At 35.2% G+C, this 24,144-nt stretch overlaps 1 protein-coding gene across 1 annotated transcript in view; it reads right to left on the reverse strand.

Annotated features, from left to right (window-relative positions):
* The window catches only part of LOC149787829 (RNA polymerase-associated protein CTR9 homolog), a 197,953-nt gene that overhangs the window by 128,073 nt on the left and 45,736 nt on the right, over window positions 1-24,144 (reverse strand). The window contains exons 8-10 of the mRNA XM_089974051.1: window positions 19,208-19,327; window positions 11,511-11,627; window positions 3,108-3,197 (exon numbers count right to left, since the gene is read on the reverse strand). Coding sequence (XP_089830177.1) covers window positions 3,108-3,197; window positions 11,511-11,627; window positions 19,208-19,327 — 327 coding nt within the window. The remainder of the gene's footprint in view (window positions 1-3,107; window positions 3,198-11,510; window positions 11,628-19,207; window positions 19,328-24,144) is intronic.

Consider the following 24,144-nt stretch of genomic DNA (forward strand, 5'->3'; position numbering starts at 1 on the left):
CAAATTCTGGTTTTTGGAAGGTCTGTACTGAAGGCATTAGAGTGCATCTGATACCAGTGAGAGGAGGAAGCCACTGGAACCTGGCTTTCTGAGAAGAACGCCTTTGAGGTAATTGGGTCACCAATCCAACCAAAAAGCTGGATGTTAATCTCTTTAAGCTATGCTGACTGGGAAAGGAGTTGGAAAGATGGTGTCTCTTCCTATTCCTCAAAATCAACCAATGCCTTGACTTTGTAATTCTGGGTAATGGTAGGAGGTGGAGGGCATTCCAAAATGACCAACACCAAATCAATTTCCTTAATGGCAACTTGAAAGATGAATTCAGTCTACTCCAAATCAGATCTGAATAAGATAGGCTTGCCAACATCATATAGAAAACATTGTGCAATGAGTCCGTGTCCGAGTCAGCTTGTAGCTCTGCATAAGTCATGCTGAGTGGCATCGAAGACTCTGGTTGGATATATTTGGCAATGTCACAAGCTCTCCCTTAAGGGTAGTCAGTGAGTAATCAAAACTATGAAATAACTGGCACTGCTGGCTGGTGAGAACGGTGTGTGGACAGCAAGAATGACGGTGAAATATAAGACTGTCCAGCAATCACTGATAGCAGCTTGTAAGAAGGCCTGGCTGAATAGACAGATTTCTCATTGAAATCTCTGGTAAGGTATTTATAAGATGTTGTCGGCATAACTAGACGGACGGATCTATCACTAAGATCCCTGTATGAACTATTTGCTGGGACAACTGGACTGCCAGTGTTGGCTGGATAGCTGGTGTTGTCTGGATTGTCAGTGACAGCTGGTAACAGCATGGTAGTATTAACCCTTTACCTAATAGAGCATAGTGACAAAGTGCAGCATGCTATAAATAGAACACCTGTTACCTAGTTGACCGCATACGCATGGGCATGCCTGTGAACTGTTAAACATGGTAGTGTATGTTACATTTAACAGCAATTTTAACCATTTTACGTTTTTGGTACACATCTATTATATGCGAAAAAATTCAAGAGTAAAGTCCGATTATTATAGCAGTGTAATTATTTTTCATGGAAGAATTTTTTATGTGCTTTAAAATCTTGAGAGAACTCGTTCACTGTCATGTCAGTGAGGCTGCGTGACCAACCGTACCTGCCATTTCTCAAACTCGAAATTTACAAGTTTTTCATCTGCGTCTACATCACTAAGTCATCTGAATTTGATAATTTATAAAAACTAATTGCTGCCCACATCAATATCAGAGCCTTTACCTAAGTTTTTGAATCTTTCATAGTTGTGATTCAAATCATGAAAACTTCGTAAGTACTGAATGAAATCCATGACTGCCATTTTGGAGAGTGGAGATTACGACCCAGTTATTTTAAATAGCTGATATCAACCAGTACAAAAACAGTGACCACGTGATCTGATGTAATTGTCATTTGCAGAAATGAATGTAGTATCTAACAGAGGGGTTTTCCCCAAAGGTGGCACTATGAAAACCAGCTCAAAATGGCTGATGTTAACAGCAGCCATCAAAAGGCGCTTCCGTGTGAATGGAGTAGAGGCATACAAAGACGCTTGCATGAGGTAAAGGGTTAACAATTGGATCCAATGGATCTGGCATAAACATAAACTCCATACACCCTGACTTACAGGTGTGAAGGCCATGCTTGGACATGCGGGGGGGGGGGGGGGGGGGAGGGGCTTATACCCACAGGGCTGCCTAAAATTGGTGATTACTCCCCAATGAGTTGGTATCACCCACAAAAACCATAGGGTGTCTTCCTTTGATTTAGTCCATCTTTCCATTCCCTTCAACAACAAATGGACTATTGATTTGAATGTACATTTTAGTAGAGAAAACAAAGCATAGATTAGCAAATGTGACTAACTAGATAAAACGGCAGTCCAGATATCCTGTCAGGACATATTACAGACACTGCATATTATAGAGAATGTGTATACTTATTATAAACAAAACCAGAGTCACGGTAGACTTACATGCTCTTAAGTTCTATATATAGCATTTAAATGACATTCTGCTAAAACAACACCACAAAAACAAAAAAATTAAAGTAGACACTAATAATGTATCTTTAATAATTAAGTTGCTAAAACACTGTCATAATGAACAGAGAAATGACAGTGTAGAATCAGAAACCTATGGCCCTGTTACTAACTTATCCACAATGATTAGTTAATAATTAAACTACAATTCTATCAAAACAGTATGAAATACAAATAACTAAGTATAAATATCAAACAGCACTTTAAAGTTAACTAATAAGAGCTCTGAAATGGATGGAGTAAGCAAACAAAGTCAAAGGCATGCTAACTCATAATGACCTTGTATAAAGTCAGTGATAGTGTTGTGGGATGAAGTCAATAAATCCACACAATAAATTCAAAAGAATGTTGGATGGGCCCATAGGAACACAAAAACAGCTGGATTGTTGAGAAAATGAACTGTACGATGTGTGCTCTGTGAAGCTAAAAACTAGCAGCACCTAGCGATGCCAAGGGGAGGTAATAGGAAAGAGTTACTGCCATTTGTCTATTTGAAATAGGAAAAGACGATTTTCATCTTTTATTAGGATTGGATTCGTGAGGTAGAAGTCTATTATTAACATAATGTGATTGGGAAACATATTTGAAGGAGAAAAGATGGAGACTGGGACATAGTTGAAATATTATATTATTATCATTTTGGCTGATAGAGACCCATTACAAATGGATACATTGGTAAACAAAGAGCAACCAAAGTTATTTATAAGTTGATTATTTTATATCTGCTTAGACAATTTCTGAATATAGGTCACCACTGATTAGAGAAAGGAAATCTGAATCATTGTTTTTCTATAATTAGCTTCGAGCTACACTCGTCTACATTGGGCATAAAACTTGAATAAGTCACTTTAATTTCCTCATCTGTCACTCTTAAATACAGGCAGGAGAATGAAGTTTTTGAGCCCTGAAATAAATCCTGATAAATATAGTGGCCCAATTGACTTCAATGTCAGATAGCCTTGTCCATCAGTGTAACAGCTCCAGGACACTGGGCAACAGTATTATTCAATAATAAGTGTATGATTTATCAGATTCTGATATGACAAAATTCTTCTTTACCTGAACATCACTTTGTTCCAGGATCTGAGCTAGCTCTATCCAGGCCTCAACATCATCAGGGAATTGCTCTGTCACTTTCTTTAAGTGTTGCTGCAGAACAAAAAGTATATATAAAAGTTAAGTTTTCATTCGAGAGGCAAAATTCAGGATCTAGCATTAATCTAGTTTGTAACATTTCTGAAACTCCAGGAATCATTTGCATCACAAGCAACTGCTAATTGAGCAATTTATCACACACCTGGTATTTGACCTTGAATTACTTAAGAAAATGTGAAGCAGCTTAATTTTTTTCCTTCATTTTCATAAAGCTTTATTCATAATCTTTTAAGACAGCTTTTATCATGATTATTCAAGACATAAAGGTGTGGTACTTGGGATTTTGGAAAACAAAATACACCTAGCACCTGCCAAATTTAAAGACTTGTAAAACTAATGCAATTCAGCTCCTAAGTACCTGAAAAAATGTAATGTCTTTCAACCACATTGTTTTTCTGCACTTTAATTAACTAGATAATTTTTTAGAAATTATTTTTCTCTGTGAATATGAGAATACTTTCCTCACAAAGCTAACATTATAAATATAAGGATCACTACCTTTTGAATCCAGCAATACCAGAAAGACAAATTTTGTCTGTCATGTTTAAAAATCATATAAATAAAGGGAAGAAACTCTTATCCATTACTGTTCCTTTACCTGTGCTAGGTGACAAAAGCTGAAACTAAGCATTACGATGCTCATTTGCAGGCAGTGTGGGAGGGTTTACTAGCAATGTGGTGTTTATACTATTATCAGGTAACTGTTCTCGGTGAAACACAGCTTACTACAAAATCTGCTTTCTCCTTCAAGTATGTTCCCCAATCACATTATTCTTAAAAATATAAGATGAGGAGGCCATGCATGTGCAAACATCTATCAAGAACCTCCTTTTATAGAATTTTGTTAGAATTTCCTATACAGTGGATTAACTGATCTCCTATGATAAAATGATAGTAGGACAACTGAGGTCATGTGACTCATGACTCCAACACTTTAATAATGGTGAAGGATTACTTTCCCAATTGAGCCAAAAATCTTAGCTGAATTCAGCAAAGCACTAAAAATACACCCTTGAGGTTGTGCTGACCTCTAAGGGGTTTGGTGGCCTTCTGGGTTGCAGCCACTAAACCAACCAGACTTAATTCACATCGCTGAGATAATAAAACATGGAGATAAAAACCTAAGAAGGTTAAATGTGCATTCCAGCCAACAGTTCTTATTATATCTTAGCTCAAAACGTCACTCTCATAAACAAAACTTCTCATGTGGCATATCTGATCCTGAGAACATTCAGAATAAAATTAATGTATTACCCAATTCAGCCACAACTTGAGGTATTATACATCATGTTTTCCTTGACCTCCCAAAAGTACACTTTTGTGACTCATTGCACCTCTCCATGCATTTCAAATAAAATTTTAGATCACAAGTTGGGTCTTGCTTAACTGTCTCTCTCATCATATCAATAGAGGAGAGAGCTTGGATATCCACCTTTAGAATGGCCACTTGATAGTGTGTGTGTGTGTGTGTGAGATTTGGATTGTTAACATAACTTTAACAATTTTTCAGTCATATCGCTATGATGTCTGCAGTATGGCAGTTTATAGTGATGTCTAGCACTGAAGCATCATGCCGCAGACATGTAACATGGATGTCCTGCCCAGTCACATTATCCTGACATCAGGCTGACCAGTCCTAACACTAACCTCTTAATGCTGAGTGCCAAGAGAGGCAGCTGTTAGTACCATTTTTATAAGTCTGATAGTAATTGGTTCTTAGTTAAAAAATTGGTTGCATCTGAACTGGAAATAGTCTGTGTCAATTCAAAGGGCATGCAACTCATTCTGCATGCCAAGGCTAGTGCTATCAGAAGGGTTCAAACTTCTCTGAACTGAACCAAGTCAACACCAAAGAAAGATTCCATTATGGAAGAAAGTGAGTGTTTTATACCTTTTTAGATCAAAGTTGGCCAGCAAGTCCTTGTCATGACCTATATTTACGATACCTGAATGTATCAGAAAATATGATGTCTTATCTCTTGATAATAACCAGAGCTAAGTTTTTCTCCTCAACGAGAAAAAAATCAGCCACCTGATATGGGACAATGCTGTTATCTTTGCACCATGCCCTGAATAACTGCCACTCCTCTTCATAGACTTTCAAAGTGGGGGACCTTCTTCATGACTGAAGGTTAAAACTTCTGACAAGAGCCATGAATGAAGCATCCTTCTCAGCAGGGATGAAACACCTGCTTGTGGTTTTTTTTTCAGCAGACTGAATTTCAACTGGATCTTCATGGGGATGTTTAAGGGTTTTATTCTGAGCAGATTGTTCTAGCCTTTTATTGTGTTCTGAAAGCACCAGCGCTGACACTCCCAAACCAGAATGCAAAGTCAAGTGATTTGGTATCCAATTAGCTTACGAATACAGTAATGTCCAACATTATGAGAATCACTTTCCAACAATGTTATGTATATTTAATTTGAATTGGTTGTTGGATTTTCTCAATGATTATATGTTATATATATCTGTATTTTGTAACTGACCCAAGTCCAAAATCAAGCTCCTGGTCTACCTGACCAGTAAAATATATTTTGTAAACAACATAATACTCAGCTAATATTTCTCTATAATTATAGATTAAATATTCAGATCAATACTAACGGACAAGTTTACTTCTATCCGAATGTAGAATATTAGTTTTTCATTTGGAAATTCCCAAAACTTGTTGCCAACTTTGAATGTTTTGGAGAAGAAACAGACCTACATCTGGATTTTTATATCAATGTTGTTTACTTGAAAAATTACCCATTCCTGCCTTAACACCCGAAATGGAATCAGTCTTATTGTTGTGTTCATAGGCAGTACTATGTGCATATTAATATTGTTATTGTGGATTGATGACTCTATGGTTGTGCATTTATTTTGGAATACAGCATAAATTCAATTACTTTGTTTCTTGTTATTTATAATTAAGCCTTAGGCAGAATTAAAAAAGTTAGTACATAATAAAAAGGTTACTGCATTTGTATACATGTCAAACCTGCTATTCTATAACATTGACTGCAAAGTATGAACTCCTTTTCTTGGATGGTTATTTCACTCCCAGATGGTCGTGCAGTATCCATCTGAAAAAACTTGTTCATATTTTCACATACAAATGCAGTAACCTATAATTACCAAGTGTTTTTCATGGATGTTATCCACATATGCCTAAGTTGTTGTTGACAAAGTGATTCTGAATAAGGAGATGATGCAGTTGACTGTTTTTGTAATTGCCCATGTATTGAGATTTAGTCCAAATGGTAGAGAATGTTGGCTTTAAATGCAAACTGAAGGTACTTGTTGATCAGAACAGCAAGGTATACATTCTTCAGATTGAGACTAATCATGAACTTGTCCCTTTTGATGGAAAGGCATACTGACCACCCACTATGTTTCTATCTTGAATTTTGTGCTTATATGAATTTGTTTAGCTAGCTGATGTCCATCACTAACCTTAGTTTGCCAATGGCTTTTGGTACTAGAAAAAAGATGTAAATAAACTGGCAAATTTGGATTGCAAACCCTTTCCACTGCCTGTTTGGAGAGGAACAACATGATTTACTGTTAAAATCTTCTCTGTGATGGGACCTATGGGAATGTTCATCACAGGGGGAAACTGAGAGGTGAGGAGGTTTGGTAAAAGTAATCTGTAACCCAACCAAAACTACAGGGATCAAACATCTGTAGTTCAATAAAAGGCTGATCCAATCATGACTGGAACGGAGTAGTCTGGTACAAATCAGGAGACCCTCTATCGGCAATGAGACTAATGAGTCACTGGCAATTGCAGGGAGGCTTGAAGAATGAGAAACTATGTTTCCCTTCTCACTTACTGAATTGCCTCTTGGGCTGAAATGTCTTAAGGCTTGTTACATTCAAGATTGCTTTTGCTAAGAAAGATACCATCTTCTACCCCTCTGCCTCCAAGCATGTCTATTTTGCAGCAGTGACTGTTGGGGACCAAAGGGGGAGAGTAGGATAGTACAGCAGAAGGGGCTCCTCTTGTACTGCCTGCTTTCGTACATGTTCTATACAACCTAAACAGCATTTGTGAGCAGAAGGGAAATGATTGCAAAGCCAGTGAGTGATGAACCTTCAGCAACAATGAATGTATAAACAAGTCATGCTGTATCAAATCAAGATTCAACAAGGCCGTAAAGGCATTTGCCATGGAGAGAACTGTCCTGTTGACCACTTTGGCTGTGTGGGCTGTCAAATCCTTGCAGTTCAGCAATATGAAAAATTGCCAAAAATGCCAAGTCAAGCATCAATGACATTGCCTCCATATTCCACACCACTTTCACCTCAAATACTTTGCAGTCAATGTTATAGAATAGCAGCTTTGACATGTATACTGCTCCAATGTTTTTAAAAAACACTTGGAACATCAGTGGGAGCATTAATAGCACATGATATATGATACTTGTAACATGCTCTCTGAAACACGTGCTCATGAAGTCATTTTGTCTGAAGATATCTGAAGATCTTGCCAATTTTTGCCAATTGCCAAAGAAATACAAAATGCTTGACTCTCTTCCTCATCCTCTACATCTACTGAACCTGGCTTACAGAGATGGTGGACAAAATAATATACAGTTAAAACTCTCTCTCACACATACACACACACAAGCATGCACGCACACACACACATCTTCCACAAATGCCTTAAAGTTAAATTCCATCCCTTCTATCGACCAAATGGCATGAATTCTCAGATTAGTGTTTTTCCTGTGTGTGCATATGCCATGCATAATGGGAGTAGTCGTCATACCACTGCCCTTAAAAGCAGGATGGTAGCAATAATGTAAAATTCTGCATATAACAGAATGTATGGTCAGTATGCAGCATGTTACATCAAGAAAGCTGACTTGAAATCACCAGACTGATAGGAAGTCATGGAAGGAAAGTCAACAACCAGTATGACAACATGCAGTGATAATGGCTACAACAAAACCATCTGCCATGCATCCTGCATTATGTACTCAAGGGGCATGCTCGGACATGCAGGGTACTTGTGCCCAATGGCCCGCCTAACTTAGGGAGGACACTCTCCCACAAGCTCCAAGCCACTATTGGAAGTCTGCCAAATACTGAGAGGACTCTGCTGGCAAAACAAAGGCATTATTAGATTAAAGTAACAAAGAAGGGAACAACACTTCTGACAAAAGCAAATGCAATGTCATCTTTTTGATAAATCTCTTCATTAAATCTCTGTGTGTGTGTGTGTGTGTTTGTGTGTGTGTGTGTGTGAATGTACACATGCATACATCTGCATCAACAAAGCATCACCTGATATGCTGACAAGTGAATGTGATTTTGAGTGAAGACTCAACAAATCACACTGGAAAAATTGTATCATCCTCTGTTTAACCTTGACATTCTTTCTGAGGACTAACCAGGCTGGAAAAAATGAAGTCTACAAAATTAAATAAAGTATGAAAATACACAGACACATAATCCCTTTTTTTGTGGACACTTGGACACATAAAATTTCACCACAAAGATAGTGGATTGTTAAAAATCCCAAATTGTTTTGAAGGATTCAAAGAGGCATTACATGGTGATTTAAGACATAAGAGAAAGCTTATGTCAGAGCCACCAAACAGATATATATATATATATATATATATATATATATATATATATATATATATATATATATATATATATAGACACAATTTTCATCTTTCTGGAATTACTTTTCCCAATGCTACTATGGTCAGGGAAGGTATACTAAGTAGAAAACAGGACCTGTATGTACTTTAGAGGTCTTTTCTTTTCCTTCCAAAAACGTTCTGGAATAACAAGTATACAATTTTCTGGCATGCACATTTCAATCCATGCTACTACTAATGGAGTTAAGGTAAACCACCCACGTTGGTTGCCTGTGCGTCCTTGAGAAAGGCAATTAGCTCCATTTCCTCAGCATCATACTGTCATTTCCTTAGCATAATGTGATCAATAATGTGTTAAAAACCAACCAACCATCCACAGCATACCAATTAAGACATCATTTTGAAATATGAAACTTTCAATATAGAATCTACTAGCAATTATTACTCGTTAACAGTTAATATATTTTTATATAAATAAAAGCCTGAATCTGATGTTTTTTTTAAAGCTTAAAGGTCTTTTACTTCCATGATCAACGAGGTAAAAGGTCTGTTTGCTGCACCCTGAATGCCCATGCAATTCAGAAAGTCAACCCATTGCAGGACAAATCTAAAAAAATTCAAGCTTACTTCAGCTGAAATAAAATTACAAACTTCAGCATGTGTATTTTACAATTTGTAATAAAGTTTAAAAATTTAATTCTTTGGTATCATCAATTATATATACATTTAAACACAACTTGTTGTCCATATGGAAAGAACAGCCAATAATAAGAATTACCCAATATAAGAGCAACCTAAGCTTTATGTACTGTTGAACTGGTGCAATGGCTAGAGCCAGCAGTATATTCTCATGAACATTATAAAAAAAACTTCAAGTGGCCACCAGTCACATCTTGTCCATGTACTGTTAATTCTAATGAGTAACACTAGTGTCATAATTCTTGCAAACAGCTTTTTTGCAAACTATCTGAGTAAAGGACAAAAATTTAACAATACCTTGATAAAGTCTAACAATGTTAAGAATTAAGGATAAAAACAAATTAAAACTCTATTTGGCTCATAAATGTCTGAACATTAAAAAGCCAGAGAAAACTGAATTTTATTTTCAATCAAGCTTATATATATTCAACAAGCCACTGGAAATATGAAAAACAATGGCTCCATAGAAGAAGCTATCTTATCTGAAAACCATGTTATTACAGAGATGCTGCCAGGAATTTTTTCCTAAGGGGGAAATTGGGAGGGGGGGAGGGGGACATTGTTGAATGGTAGCTGTAGGGTAACAACAACATTATAAAGAATATGCATACCTAATTTAAGAAAGGTATTCAATGATTTTACAGCATTTCTTTCACAACAAGCATATAAGGTATCTGCATGCCTAATTTAGGTTGCTGTGTTGGTAAATATTTTCTGCTTCTTCTCACTCCACTTCTTCAACTGCAACAAACTAGAATATTTCCAACTGGCAGGCTCTCATAGGCAATATAACTTGCTGTTCACCTGGCACAAATGACAACCTAACTTTTTTCCAACATTTTTGAAACTGTGTGTACTAATGCTGGCTGGAATTTCTTCTGTATCACACTTTCTCTAAGTGCTTGGACTTGATCTGCCAATTGTATATGCTGTGTCAAAATAGATGTTCAAAAATTTGTGTAACCATTTTCGTTAGTTTAGGGATTATCTTTCTTATGTTCTTGACACAAAACATAATATTCCTCCTTTTGGTTCTTTCCTGAAAATTTGTAGGTACTCAACCACTTGTCTTGGAATTTTCAGTTCCTTTTTTCTCTTTTTGTCAGCCTCCGGTTCCCCTTCCATGTACCCTGATGACAAGGTGCTGGCTAGTTATGTGCCAATGGTTTGTGTGACATCTTCATTTTGCATTGGAACACGAGAACCTTTCTTGCTTCTTAGTATCAATCATAGCAGACAATCTTACTGTGTCGTCCATAGCAGACTATCTTACTGCAATGAAATCTGTTATCTTTCTTTTCAGCATACTTAAGCTCGCTGCTTGTTACACTCTATAAATTTCTAGCATTGCTGATCAATGGATCAGATTGCCATACTCCTCTAGGGGACATTAAATTGGAATCCTTGATAATTTCTGCAAAATACTATAGACTGGTCCCCCTGCCATATATACATATAAAATTACACAATATGGGCAGTATCAATACAACGGTTGAAAGCCAGGCTACAAAAACAGCAGCCAATCTCAAACTTATAGATGCTTGTATTGAAACAATGGATCTACCTTACAGCTTTATTGAGATCACTGGCAAAATGGATGACTAAGACTTAATTCTGAGAAACTGTCATTTTTTATTTCTGTCTTTAATATATATAAAAAAACAAAACAAAAAACAAAAAAACCCAGCACGCATTGGGTACAACAAATTGCATGAACCACAAATAATTAGTGTTGGCCATCCTCCCACTGGTTTTGAAAAGTTACATTACTAATGATTTTTTAGTGAGAATAGCACAATCCTGCAGCTTGGCAGCATCTCTGCTATTATGTAAATTCACTGTAAATCTGTCTTGCAAAAACATAAACACTTACTTTAGAACAAAAATTTTAATAATGCTGTTACAACTATTGTCTTCACTGAAATATGACAACTACATCTGCTTCACACAGGCATGACATCATAACCTTAGTAAAGTTATTCATGACAAATTATTACAAGTTATTACCTTTGCTATATCTCTTTTATTCTGGTCAGAAGAATTGGAATAAAGGGACCCCAGAATTTTCATGGTCTCATAATTGCCATGCTGTGCCTTTAAAACCTTCTCAAAACACTGAGATGCCTGGAAAATAAACAGATGTCATGTTTATAATGTATCATCAATGATTAAGTCCTGAATTTTATCTCGATAAACATTTCTGACATATCAGTAAAATAAACCCAATCTTACTTTTCAATCTTGACAAACAATTCTGACATATCAGTAAAATAAACCCAATCTTACTTTTCAATCTTGACAAACAATTCTGATATATCAGTAAAATAAACCCAATCTTACTTTTCAATCTTGACAAACAATTCTGACATATCAATACAATAAACCCAATCTTACTTTTCAATCTTGACAAACATTTCTGACATATCAATACAATAAACCCAATCTTACTTTTCAATCTTGACAAACATTTCTGACATATCAGTAAAATAAACCCAATCTTACTTTTCAATCTTGACAAACATTTCTGACATATCAATACAGTAAACCCAATCTTACTTTTCAATCCTGACAAACATTTCTGACATATCAATACAATAAACCCAATCTTAAATTTCAATCTTGACAAACATTTCTGACATATCAATACAATAAACCCAATCTTAAATTTCAATCTTGACAAACATTTCTGACATATCAATACAATAAACCCAATCTTACTTTTCAATCTTGACAAAATTTCTGACATATCAATACAATAAACCCAATCTTACTTTTCAATCTTGACAAACATTTCTGACATATCAATACAATAAACCCAATCTTAAATTTCAATCTTGACAAACATTTCTGATATATCAATACAATAAACCCAATCTTACTTTTCAATCTTGACAAAATTTCTGACATATCAATACAATAAACCCAATCTTACTTTTCAATCTTGACAAACATTTCTGACATATCAATACAATAAACCCAATCTTAAATTTCAATCTTGACAAACATATCTGATATATCAATACAATAAACCCAATCTTACTTTTCAATCTTGACAAACATTTCTGATATATCAATACAATAAACCCAATCTTACTTTTCAATCTTGACAAACATTTCTGACATATCAATACAATAAACCCAATCTTACTTTTCAATTTTCTTTAATCTCAAAATAAAACATATCTTGTTGTTTTACAAAAATTTATCTGCATAAAAGCGGTTCTTTCACCTACAATGACTGCCATAATTTTGAATATTTTTGTGAGTCAATGAGTTAAGGGAAACTTATGGAGATGTAACAATTCATCAGTACACATCTGTATCATATTTCCTTTTGCTGATGCATGTATTGGTTAAAGTTAGAAATTTCTGACTCAGTGCAATACACTACATCTCAACTGAGATGATAAACACAACTCATAAAATATCAATCATCCGGATAAATATGAAATAGACATCACAAGCCGAATTCTACTATCCTCTTTTCCTATCAACAGAGAATTATCTATAATAAGACCAAGGACAGAAAGGAAATATCCCAATAGCATTCAAGCTTTAACTTTTGCTTTTGTGGGGTTTAATGCCTTTTTCAGTACATGATAGGTTGTATGTGGTGGGCAGTATCTTCAGTGGAGGAAGAAATTGGGAAGGACCACTGACCCATAGAAAGCAAACTTTCTCGTATTGGTCAAGGTGAGTCTCATGCATACTGAGGTATTAAAAAACTCACTCTGCTGAACATGGCTAATGATTATACACTAGTCTAGCATATGGAAATTTCCACCAGTCTTTGTCATCAAGACATATGTTTTGCTTGTGGATTCAAAATATGTTACATACTGAATTACATGAATAATATCACAATATGGTTCATGTCCAAGTTTCCAATCCGATAATACTATGTTACAAGTTTAATATCACAATGTGGTTCATGTCCAAGTTTCCAATCTGATAATACTATGTTACAAGTTTAATATCACAGTGTGGTTCATGTCCAAGTTTCCAATCCGATAATACTGTGTTACAAGTTTAATATCACAACAAGGTTCATATCCAAGTTTCCAATCTGATAATACTGTGTTACAAGTTTAATATCACAATGAGGTTAATGTCCAAGTTTCCAATCTGATAATACTGTGTTACAAGTTTAATATCACAACAAGGTTCATATCCAAGTTTCCAATCTGATAATACTGTGTTACAAGTTTAATATCACAATGAGGTTAATGTCCAAGTTTCCAATCTGATAATACTGTGTTACAAGTTTAATATCACAACAAGGTTCATATCCAAGTTTCCAATCTGATAATACTGTGTTACAAGTTTAATATCACAATGAGGTTCATATCCAAGTTTCCAATCTGATAATACTATGTTAAAAGTTTAATATCACAATGAGGTTCATATCCAAGTTTCCAATCCGATAATACTGTGTTACAAGTTTAATATCACAATGAGGTTAATGTCCAAGTTTCCAATCGAATAATATTGTGTTACAAGTTTAATATCACAATGAGGTTAATGTCCAAGTTTCCAATCCGATAATACTGTGTTACATGTTTAATATCACAATGTGGTTCATGTCCAAGTTTCCAATCCAATAATACTGTGTTACAAGTTTAATATCACAATGTGGTTCATGTCCAAGTTTCCAATCCGATAATACTATGTTACAAGTTTAATATCACAATGTGGTTCATGTCCAAGTTTCCAATCCGATAATACTATGTTACAAGATTACTATCACAATGTGATTCATGTCCAAGTTTCCAATCCGATAATACTGTGTTACAAGATTACTATCACAATGTGGTTCATGTCCAAGTTTCCAATCCGATAATACTATGTTACAAGTTTAATATCACAATGAGGTTCATGTCCAAGTTTCCAATCCGATAATACTATGTTAAAAGTTTAATATGTATCACAATGTGGTTCATGTCCAAGTTTCCAATCTGATAATACTATGTTACAAGTTTACTATCCCAGTGTGGTTCATGTCCAAGTTTCCAATCCGATACATGCTGTGTTACAGTTAATTTACTATGTATCATGATGCATATAATTACTCCAACTTCTAGATTATGCATAGATCTGGTGACTTGATTTGCATAGGGATGAATGATCTTTCATATATTCTATCAATGTATCGATACATTAAGATACTTTCTAAATAGAGATACATCAATGCTGGCATTTCCTAGCATTGACACATCTACACAAAATACAGATTTAAGATAATTCCTGTGATTTACAGCATAAAGATGCAGCATAAACTGTTATTGCAATTTTCATGGGTCTTAGTACATAGTATTATCCATAAATGTTTTGTTGAAATTTTCTGACAACACTAATCCTGTTGTAACACTGTGATAACTAAGCTATGCAAATCAACCATGTAGGTCAGGCATATGCAATTTTGTTCAGGGCGCTGGCCAGATAATCAATTTTTGAAGCCAAACCATATAACTATGAAGATAAAACTAGGTCATAGGCTGTAAGCTGCACATACCTGCTATACAGAGTATTGATTATTAGCCTATGAGGACAAATATTCCCCATCAAAAATGGAACAATAATTCACAAGATAAACTGAAACAGAAAATTCTTAAGTCCATTCATCTTTACATCTGTATACCTATATATTCCTTCATTGATTTCTTTATGGAAACTACCGTATTCATGGCATATCACAAAATTAACAATATTTTCCAAAAGCTTGAAAGGTTATAAAGTGACAAAGCACTATTTATTACTGATTCACAGGAAATGTTTAAATTTTCAAGTCTTTAAATAAACACCAGAACCTTTTGAAAACCTAATGGATAACATGAAAAATACAGAGTATCTACATTTTTGGAAAACTGAATGGATACCATGAAACACATAGAGTATCTATGTTTCTGGAAAACTGAATGGATGCAATAAAACATAGAGGGTATATTATATATTTTAGGACAACTTAATGGATACCATAAAACATATAAATATACACATTTTTAGAAAACTCAATGGAAAACATGAAATATATATATATATATATATATATATATATATATATATATATATATATATATATATATATATATATATATATACAGTGTGACCCCACTATAGCACACTCCGTTATACCACAAATTTGGATATAACACTTGGTGTGGCTTCCGAAATTTCATATACATGTATTTTTCTCATACACAAAAAAATCTTAACAGTACAAAATAAACTGTAAAAAAGTTTATTATCATTTTGGGGAAGAGACATCATATGAATATCACAAGATGATCGTGGTGTGGCTCCTGAAACTTTATGTATTTTACTCGTACACGAAAAAGTAGTTTTTACTTCTTAAAAGTACGAAAAATAATGTATAAAAAGTTTATTCTGGGGTTGCAAAGGGCTTTGCCAAAGTCGAAATTTTTAATTTTTTTCCCTTATTGGCAGCAAAATATACCATCTGGCAATTATTTTTATTGGCGACATTGTTGGCTGTTTAGACTTGTATATACAACCATTGGTTTGGAGTGGAAAAATTCAGAGGCCCCAAGAAAGGAACCCGCAAACTTGATATAAAATGCACTGAAATTTATCTATTGTTACATAAACAAATTCTTTGTCTATACTGACAAACCATATAAACTGTGCATTGTTATATCATAATCAACTTATCTTGATATCTAGCATGAGTACTTGGGATGTACTGAAAAGTAAACGTGCTTTGTCATTCATTACGTGATTGTGTTATGTTTTTCCACTGAATTCAGACCAATATGACCTGTGACAAAATTATTGAGTATTTGAAATCTATGTGTGTGCATATTTTTTATGGAATCACTTGTATTGTGGATTCAATGTATATGATGAAATTCAGGGGTAAGTACATGGTTTTGATACTCTATTCATGATATACATCAGACATGTATATATAAACAGTATTCACATATATGTACCATTTCGTGGTTCTCTAAATAAAGTAAACTATTATATCTGCCTTCTCTGTTTTTGCTACAGGTGTATTTCTCATTTAATATGCATCGATTTAAGATGGTAACTGTGCCGATGAAGCATTATTTTACTACTCACATTTATTTCCTACCCCCGATGCAATTTTTTTTTGGTACATGCATCATTTTCTTCAGCTAACTGACCTGGTTTCTTATAACATGGTTCGGTCTATAACACGGTTGGATTATATGGCTCCCAACTACCATGTTATAGCAGTGTCACACTATATATATACTGTAACGGCCAAGCTAGGTCCTGATAATACTATCTTGGAATATCGCACCAGGGATGAGTATGCTTCTTATCAGCTTACTAAGGAGGGGGAGAATGGAGTAAACTCGAACTCTTGATTTCTTTTCAACCATAACACAAGATGATTCATTTATTAAGAAACAGCGAATAAAGCCAGTTCATGACCATGACAGTCTTGTTGTTTTTGTCAATAACTGTGATGTACCTAGTTTGATGGCTACTAGCTGACCGAACCCTCTCAAGCAGCCCACAAAGCCTTATATACTCCTGACAAAACCCACAATACCCACAAAACCCACAATACCCACAACGCCCACAAAACCCACTACTCCCACAATACCCACAAAGCCCACAATTCTTGTTGGAATGTTCAAACCATCATGCGCTAGTATTGCATGTGTATATTTAGATAATTTTCACAGTGATTAATTATGGAAATTACCAGCTGGATATTTTACACATTGCTACATGACGAATGAATTGCCATAAGTAAAAATAGAAAAAGAAGAAGAAGAAAAAAATCAGTTTTGTATTTTGCGGCACATACCGTGTTAGTCTGTCGCTCATAGCAATGGTTCGGAAACCGTGTTATGCACTCTTACAATATTACTGAGGTAGACCGCATGAAAGGGTAGTCAACAGTTATATGTACCAAAGAAATAAAGAAGAGGAAAAACAAACTTAAATGCGATGACGCATACAAATGAAACATCAGGGACTATAAATACATTGAGTATGTAGTGTACAGTATTAAGCGGTTAACCAGAAATAGGCATTAATCGAATTATCAAGGATGCCAGCCGCCGGCATGATACTCCCTATTTTCGCTATCACAAAAACACGAAGACTATACCAGCTAACTATTAATCAACAAGTAAACAAAACACAGGATCCTAGAAAATAGTAATGTCAACTCATTTAAGAAATTCACTGCTAATGCACAGATTTAAAATTTTTTAAAAAATCTATATCGAATTGGACGGCTTGTATAAATAGTGTTTACTGTATACACACATGCATACCTCACTCCCTAAATGCAGGTTGTTACAATATATATATATATATATATATATATATATATATATATATATATATATATATATAGATACATATATATATATATATATATATATATATATATATATATATATATATATATATATATATATATATATATATATATATATATATATATTGAAAATTCAAAGGATACCATGAAACATATAGTGGATTACTACATATTTTTGTAGATATAAGGAAATATTTCATGACTAAAGTGGAAACATTGTATTGTTATGAGTGGTGAAGCCATGAGTGATAATATAAAATGTTTCCATTTTACAAGAGAAAGACTTCCTTATATCTACTCCAAAAATGTTTATGTTTTTTTTAAAAATATAAACATTTAAAGACCAAAGTGATTGTTTTATAAGAAATTTTTTAAACCATGTCTGTGCCAATGCTATTAATAGTTGCATTATTACAACAATAAAAAAGAAGTTATAAAGTAATTGTACAATGATTTAGGACAGTGACTTTTTACAAATTTAGTTCTTACATATATTATGTATTTTGTTAAATGAATGAATGTTTTCATATTAAGAAAAGATTTTTATTTTCTGCTTATTTATTTCTTGCATAGATTGTTATAATGAATACAGCAGGGGTAGGGGTACTTTAAAATCATCACAGTATTGTCAAATCTGAAATATGTAAGAGCATAACATCTTTAAACAAAATATTTTAATGATTGTGAATTTACTTATTACAACTTTGGTTAATTATTTTGTTTCTCTCTGCATTAAAATATGAATTGTATGGTCATGACTAGCTTTCAGTTTAGTTCAGTAACCTCTCTGCACCCACATTTAGATTATTACTTAATTTCCATTTGGAATCAATGCCCATCTATCCCCAATTTTTCCATTTTTTTCAACATGATTCTGAGTGTGAGTTATTGTATGGTTGACACTAAATATCAAACAGAAACAGTAAGTTCCATCAATTATAAACTGCATAATTCATGAGGAAAACTATTTTTAAGTAAGTTACTACTGGTACCCAGGTTCATTTTTATGGCACTTTTTATGACTATCCTCACTGCTTACATAAATGTTGTATTTGGGATCTGTTCATCCTTTTGGAGAGAGAAAGCAACAGAAACATAGTGAAAGACAGAGAAGGAAAAAGAGAGAAAAAAATAAAACTGCTTAAATATGGCATACAAGACTTCATCACGTACATAAAGTCAGATATAATTCCTAAGCGTGAAAAGAAACTTTCTAACAGTGATATCATCACTGAGGTGATAAGACTAATATCACTGCTTTTGCAGTATCAATGCTGTCCCAAATGTACATTTCAATATCTCATTATAAAATACATCAACAAAATGAATGTTGTTTTTAAAAAAATATTAAGCTTCATCAGACAAGTCAAAATCCTACATTTTCATTGTCTCCTCTGTAGATGTACATCTGACCCAGTCCAAAGAAAGGCAAGACAAAGGTGGATGGGGAAAACTGAGTTGATTGATAGTAATACTGGAAAGCTTGGTCATAGTCTCCCTGTAAAAAATGCAAAAGAACAATTTTAAAAAGAGTACCATCAATGGCACATTACATTCTCATTCTGTGTTTAATAGTTATCTATGTGGGCAAATATAGGGTATCACTGACTCTAAAGATTATTGTAAAATAGGTCTCAATGACCTTGATCTTTGTAATAGGTCATGAACTAAAATTAATATGAAGAAATCACTCTTTTCTATTCAGAGTTACCATGACTGTGACTTTTGGACTCAAATCTATGTAGGTTTCTTTAATTCTTTATGTGCAACCATCGACAAAGTTTCGGCATGAAAGTTACTCAAGAACCAAAGTTGTTATAAAAAACCTATTTTTCTTTCGTTAAGGTATGTAGTCCAGAATTAAATCTGCCATTAAGTCTGTTGAAAATGACATTTGACCCATTCACCCAAAATTAATAAGCTTGTTTCATACCCATGTGTAAGTCATCTACAACCTATACGAAAGATAAATGGCCTATAAATGACATTTCTGTACGAAACCATTTTCTTCTTTTAATCAGTAACCTTGATCTTTTATCTTTTGACCACAAAAATCAAGCAGCTTCTTTCTTATTCCAAGTACATGCCATCCACAAAGTTTGGTCCAGGTCTCAAATGTAGAATAATATTATTGTGCAGAAAACAATTTTCTTTCCTCAGTAATTGTGACCCTCACCACTGACCACTTTTAACCCCAAAATTGACAAACTTCTTTCTCACAAGTCCAAGCCATGCACAAAGTTTGATCCAGGTACATTAATGTTATTCTGCTAACAGAGATTTTATTCTTTCCATTACAGAGTTCTTCCTTACCTCAATGGCAATCCATCCACAAAGCTTGGTAACTGTAAATGGTGGAGAATTAAAATTATTTTACCGGCATAATTTTTCTACTGCCATCAACAGTGACCGTGACATTTGACCCCCAATTAAATAGGATTCTTCTTTACCTCATGTGCAAACTATCAACAATGTTGGGTAAACGGGATCCAGTTTTTTTTTGTTTCAGCCAGTGACCTTAACCTTTGAGCTTTTAACCCAAAATCAATGTGGAAACCATTGAGATTTTATTTTTTTCAGTCACTGTGACTTTTTGACCCTGAAACTTCCTTCTTTCCTCAAGTACAAACCACCAGAAAGTTTTTAACTGTAGATAGTGGTACTATGCTGAAATGAAATTGGCAAGAAGCTGAAGGACAAACACCGTAAGGCACAAAAACTAGCAGACAAGAGCAAACTAGAGTTACTTCCATTGTTCACAATGGAAAAAAGCAAATTTAATAGTAAATTATGTTTTGCTAAAAATACTTACCTGATCACATTAACATCAGAATATAACCCCTGATACCTCCCGAATCCAGTCCTAATGAAAAAAAAAAACAAATTGTCTTTTCTATCAATATCATATAGACAAAGGACAATAACTCTTGCCCATTACATCCCCTAGGTGTCACCCATTTTTAAACTGAGTGAACTAACAATGAGGATGCTCACTCTGCAGGGTAGTTGGGAAGATCATAATGTGTAACATTCATTTCCTCTTTTGAATACATTCCCCTATCACATTAAAATTAGGAGAATCAGTAATAGGCGGATGGATTGATGAGCATCCTACCTTGGGAAGAAAGACTGGATTAACAATAACCTTTTCTCCTGCTTACAGCAACACAACTTAAGGTCACATAATCCAAGACTCTATCAGGTTATGAAGATAATTACTTAAATCTTACCTTGAAAAATTCACTGATGATGACGAATCCAGCAAAGGTAAAAGGTTGTGTTAGTTTAATTCTGTCTGGTGGTCATCTGGGTTAAAGACACAAAACAATTTGGTCTGGTGGTCATCTGGGTCAAAGTCACAAAACAATTTGGTCTGGTGGTCATCTGGGTCAAAGCCACAAAACAATTTGGTCTGGTGGTCATCTGGGTCAAAGTCACAAAACAATTTGGTCTGGTGGTCATCTGGGTCAAAGCCACAAAACAATTTGGTCTGGTGGTCATCTGGGTCAAAGTCACAAAACAATTTGGTCTGGTGGTCATCTGGGTCAAAGTCACAAAACAATTTGGTCTGGTGGTCATCTGGGTCAAAGCCACAAAACAATTTGGTCTGGTGGTCATCTGGGTCAAAGTCACAAAACAATTTGGTCTGGTGGTCATCTGGGTCAAAGTCACAAAACACACCAGATTCAGACTTTGTCTTTGCACAGACAAGTCTCTGACATTAAAACTCATGGCTTATTCTGACTGCCAGCAAATGGCTTTTATGATATCAAAATGTTGCATTCAGACATGAGACTTACAGAGATCGTTGTAATTTCATGAGCCAAAATCCTCATGAGAAAACTGATATTTTGAGATGTCGAATATACAAAACATACGTCCAACTTCAGCCACAAAGACAAGGCTTGAGGGGTGATATCCTGCTTTCTAACATTCACTGGAAGAAAGAGTTGTTTGCAGTTGCTGTGACTTGTCTTTGTGCTCTTCAAGTAGTGTTTCATCACATGGACAGGGTCTTGTATGGCAGTTGCTCTCAACTAATCTACAGATGCAAGGGAGTGTATGACGACTCTCTGACTGCCCAATGATGGTAACCAGTTCTTGACCATGAAGACTGGATGTGTCACGAGGATCACCAAAACCATTTGATCTCATCTGAAGGTAATTCAGATCAACTGAAAGGGCCTTTAATTCTATCACCCTGCAAGTGAAAGAGCTAAATCTATTAGTAAATAGGTTTTGTATCATGACAGCTTCAGGAAGGTCCAGGTTAATGGCTCTAACTTCACTGAGTTGAGCGACAGTAGGACCCAGAACTTTGGTGACAGCTTAACTGTGTTGTAATATTCATATCTGACAATGCTTTTAAAAGTTTCAACAATATACATGAAAAACAGAAGCTGAAAAGTTAAAAACATTGTAAAATAGGACCCAGAACTGATTACATTTTGCAAGTAGGGTGAGAGAGGTTTATTTATTCAAATCAAAATTGGTTAGTGGGTCTGATACATTTTTATCATGAATAATGCCACTGTGCATTAATGTGTCTGACATAAATGAGTGGTATCCTTTGATGGTAATTGGTAAAAACCTTTTTTTTTCTCATAGAACCAGAGAAAAAAGATGGCCAGTTGCAGGATTGCATGTCTATTCAAAACAAAATTGGCTAATAGGTCCAATAGATCTTTATCATAACTATCTTATCTCCTCTGCCACAGTGCCTTAATATGTCAGATATCATGGAGCGGTTGCCTGTGATGGTAATTGGTACCAACTATTAATCCTTACAGAGCAAAAGTAAAAAGTCAGCCATTTGAGGCATCAGGGATGATGGTACTGACTATACCAGGCCCTGAAAACATGCCATTTTCCCTCTCATAACCATTCAGAGTGGAGGCCTTCTTGCTCTCAAGATTCTTTCTACAAAAGGTCTAAATTCTTTTTCTCACAAGGCTATCATATCCAAGCATGAAGGAGACAGTCTGGGCAGGGGTGAAACACCTATGACATTAGTTGCTTGAGAAGATTCAACTGGGCTGTAATCTTTCTGACTAGGTCTATCACTAGCTTGAGTAGATCACCGACCCAGCTTCTGTTATCAATTTTGATACTAAGACATGGGGGTATCAAAAGCCCATAAACATTCCTCACTCTTTCACAACACATCCACTGCCCAAGCATCTGGGTCCGGGACCAGTGAGAAAAACAATTTCAGCTTATGGCTCCACCTTGTCACAAACAGGATCATCATCCTACACCCCCAAAGCATACAAAACTGAAGAAAAACTGACAGATGGATTCCTTACAAATAACCTGATACTGTCTGGACAGACCATCAGCCTGAACATTTGGGAATTTGTCTGATTTGCAATTGATCTGAAGTTGGCAAGACCAATGAAGAAACCTGTACACAATGGTCAGGCAATTTGATTCCTTCCTGCTCCCTGTTTGAGGAGGGATGTCAACATAGCCAAGTTGTCCAACATAAGCAGGTCTGACTTCCCACAGAGCTGATCCTTCCAGAGCTGAAAGGCATTTATGATAGCTTTTATTTTCAGAAGGTTGATGTGAAGAGGACATACACCTAGTCCCCATCTGCCTCTGACTATCGAAACCTGGAAGCAAATGGGACCATATGTGCTGCTGGCTGTGCATACTATCATTCTAGTTTTGGTTTCTCCAGAGGCATTCCTGTCATGAGCCAATCATGGTTTGTGCAACGGACTCAAGAATGACCATACCTCATTTGAAATACTGAGCTTTTGAGCTAGTGGACTGAAAATGGGGGGCCAATGAGACAGCAAAGCCATTTGTAACAGGTGCATATAAAGGTGGCCCTGTGGGATGAGATCTGCTGCCACACTGAGTAACCTGAGGAGCTGCAAGAACTCTCTTGCTGAAATCTAAATCCTGTTGCAGACATGAGGGAGACACACTAGACTGATTGGTGATAAACTCTGTACCCAAGTGAACCACTGGATGTGTAAAGGGATCAGATTTTTCACAGTTCACTAGAAAACAAAGACATTCAAAAGGGATAGAAGATTCTTTCTGCCACTGAGAAGAAAGCTCAAACCATGTTTTTGGAGGAGATTATCTAAACATGCCACCATTGCTATAGAAGATGTCAACTGGAATAGGGTGACGACACAATCTATACTTTTTGTAAAGACAAAGAAGCTTATAGGTAGACTAAATGGAGCGACTCAAAATGGTAAACTTTGTCATCATAAGCAACAGAAGAAACTTTCATGATGCCTGGTGATAGGGACATGAAAGATGGCATCTGTGAGATAAAGATTAATTGTATACTCA

This window comes from Sinohyriopsis cumingii, chromosome 11, assembly GCF_028554795.1.
Source record: "Sinohyriopsis cumingii isolate HCF-2022 chromosome 11, ASM2855479v2, whole genome shotgun sequence".
In the NCBI taxonomy this organism is placed as follows: domain Eukaryota; kingdom Metazoa; phylum Mollusca; class Bivalvia; order Unionida; family Unionidae; genus Sinohyriopsis; species Sinohyriopsis cumingii.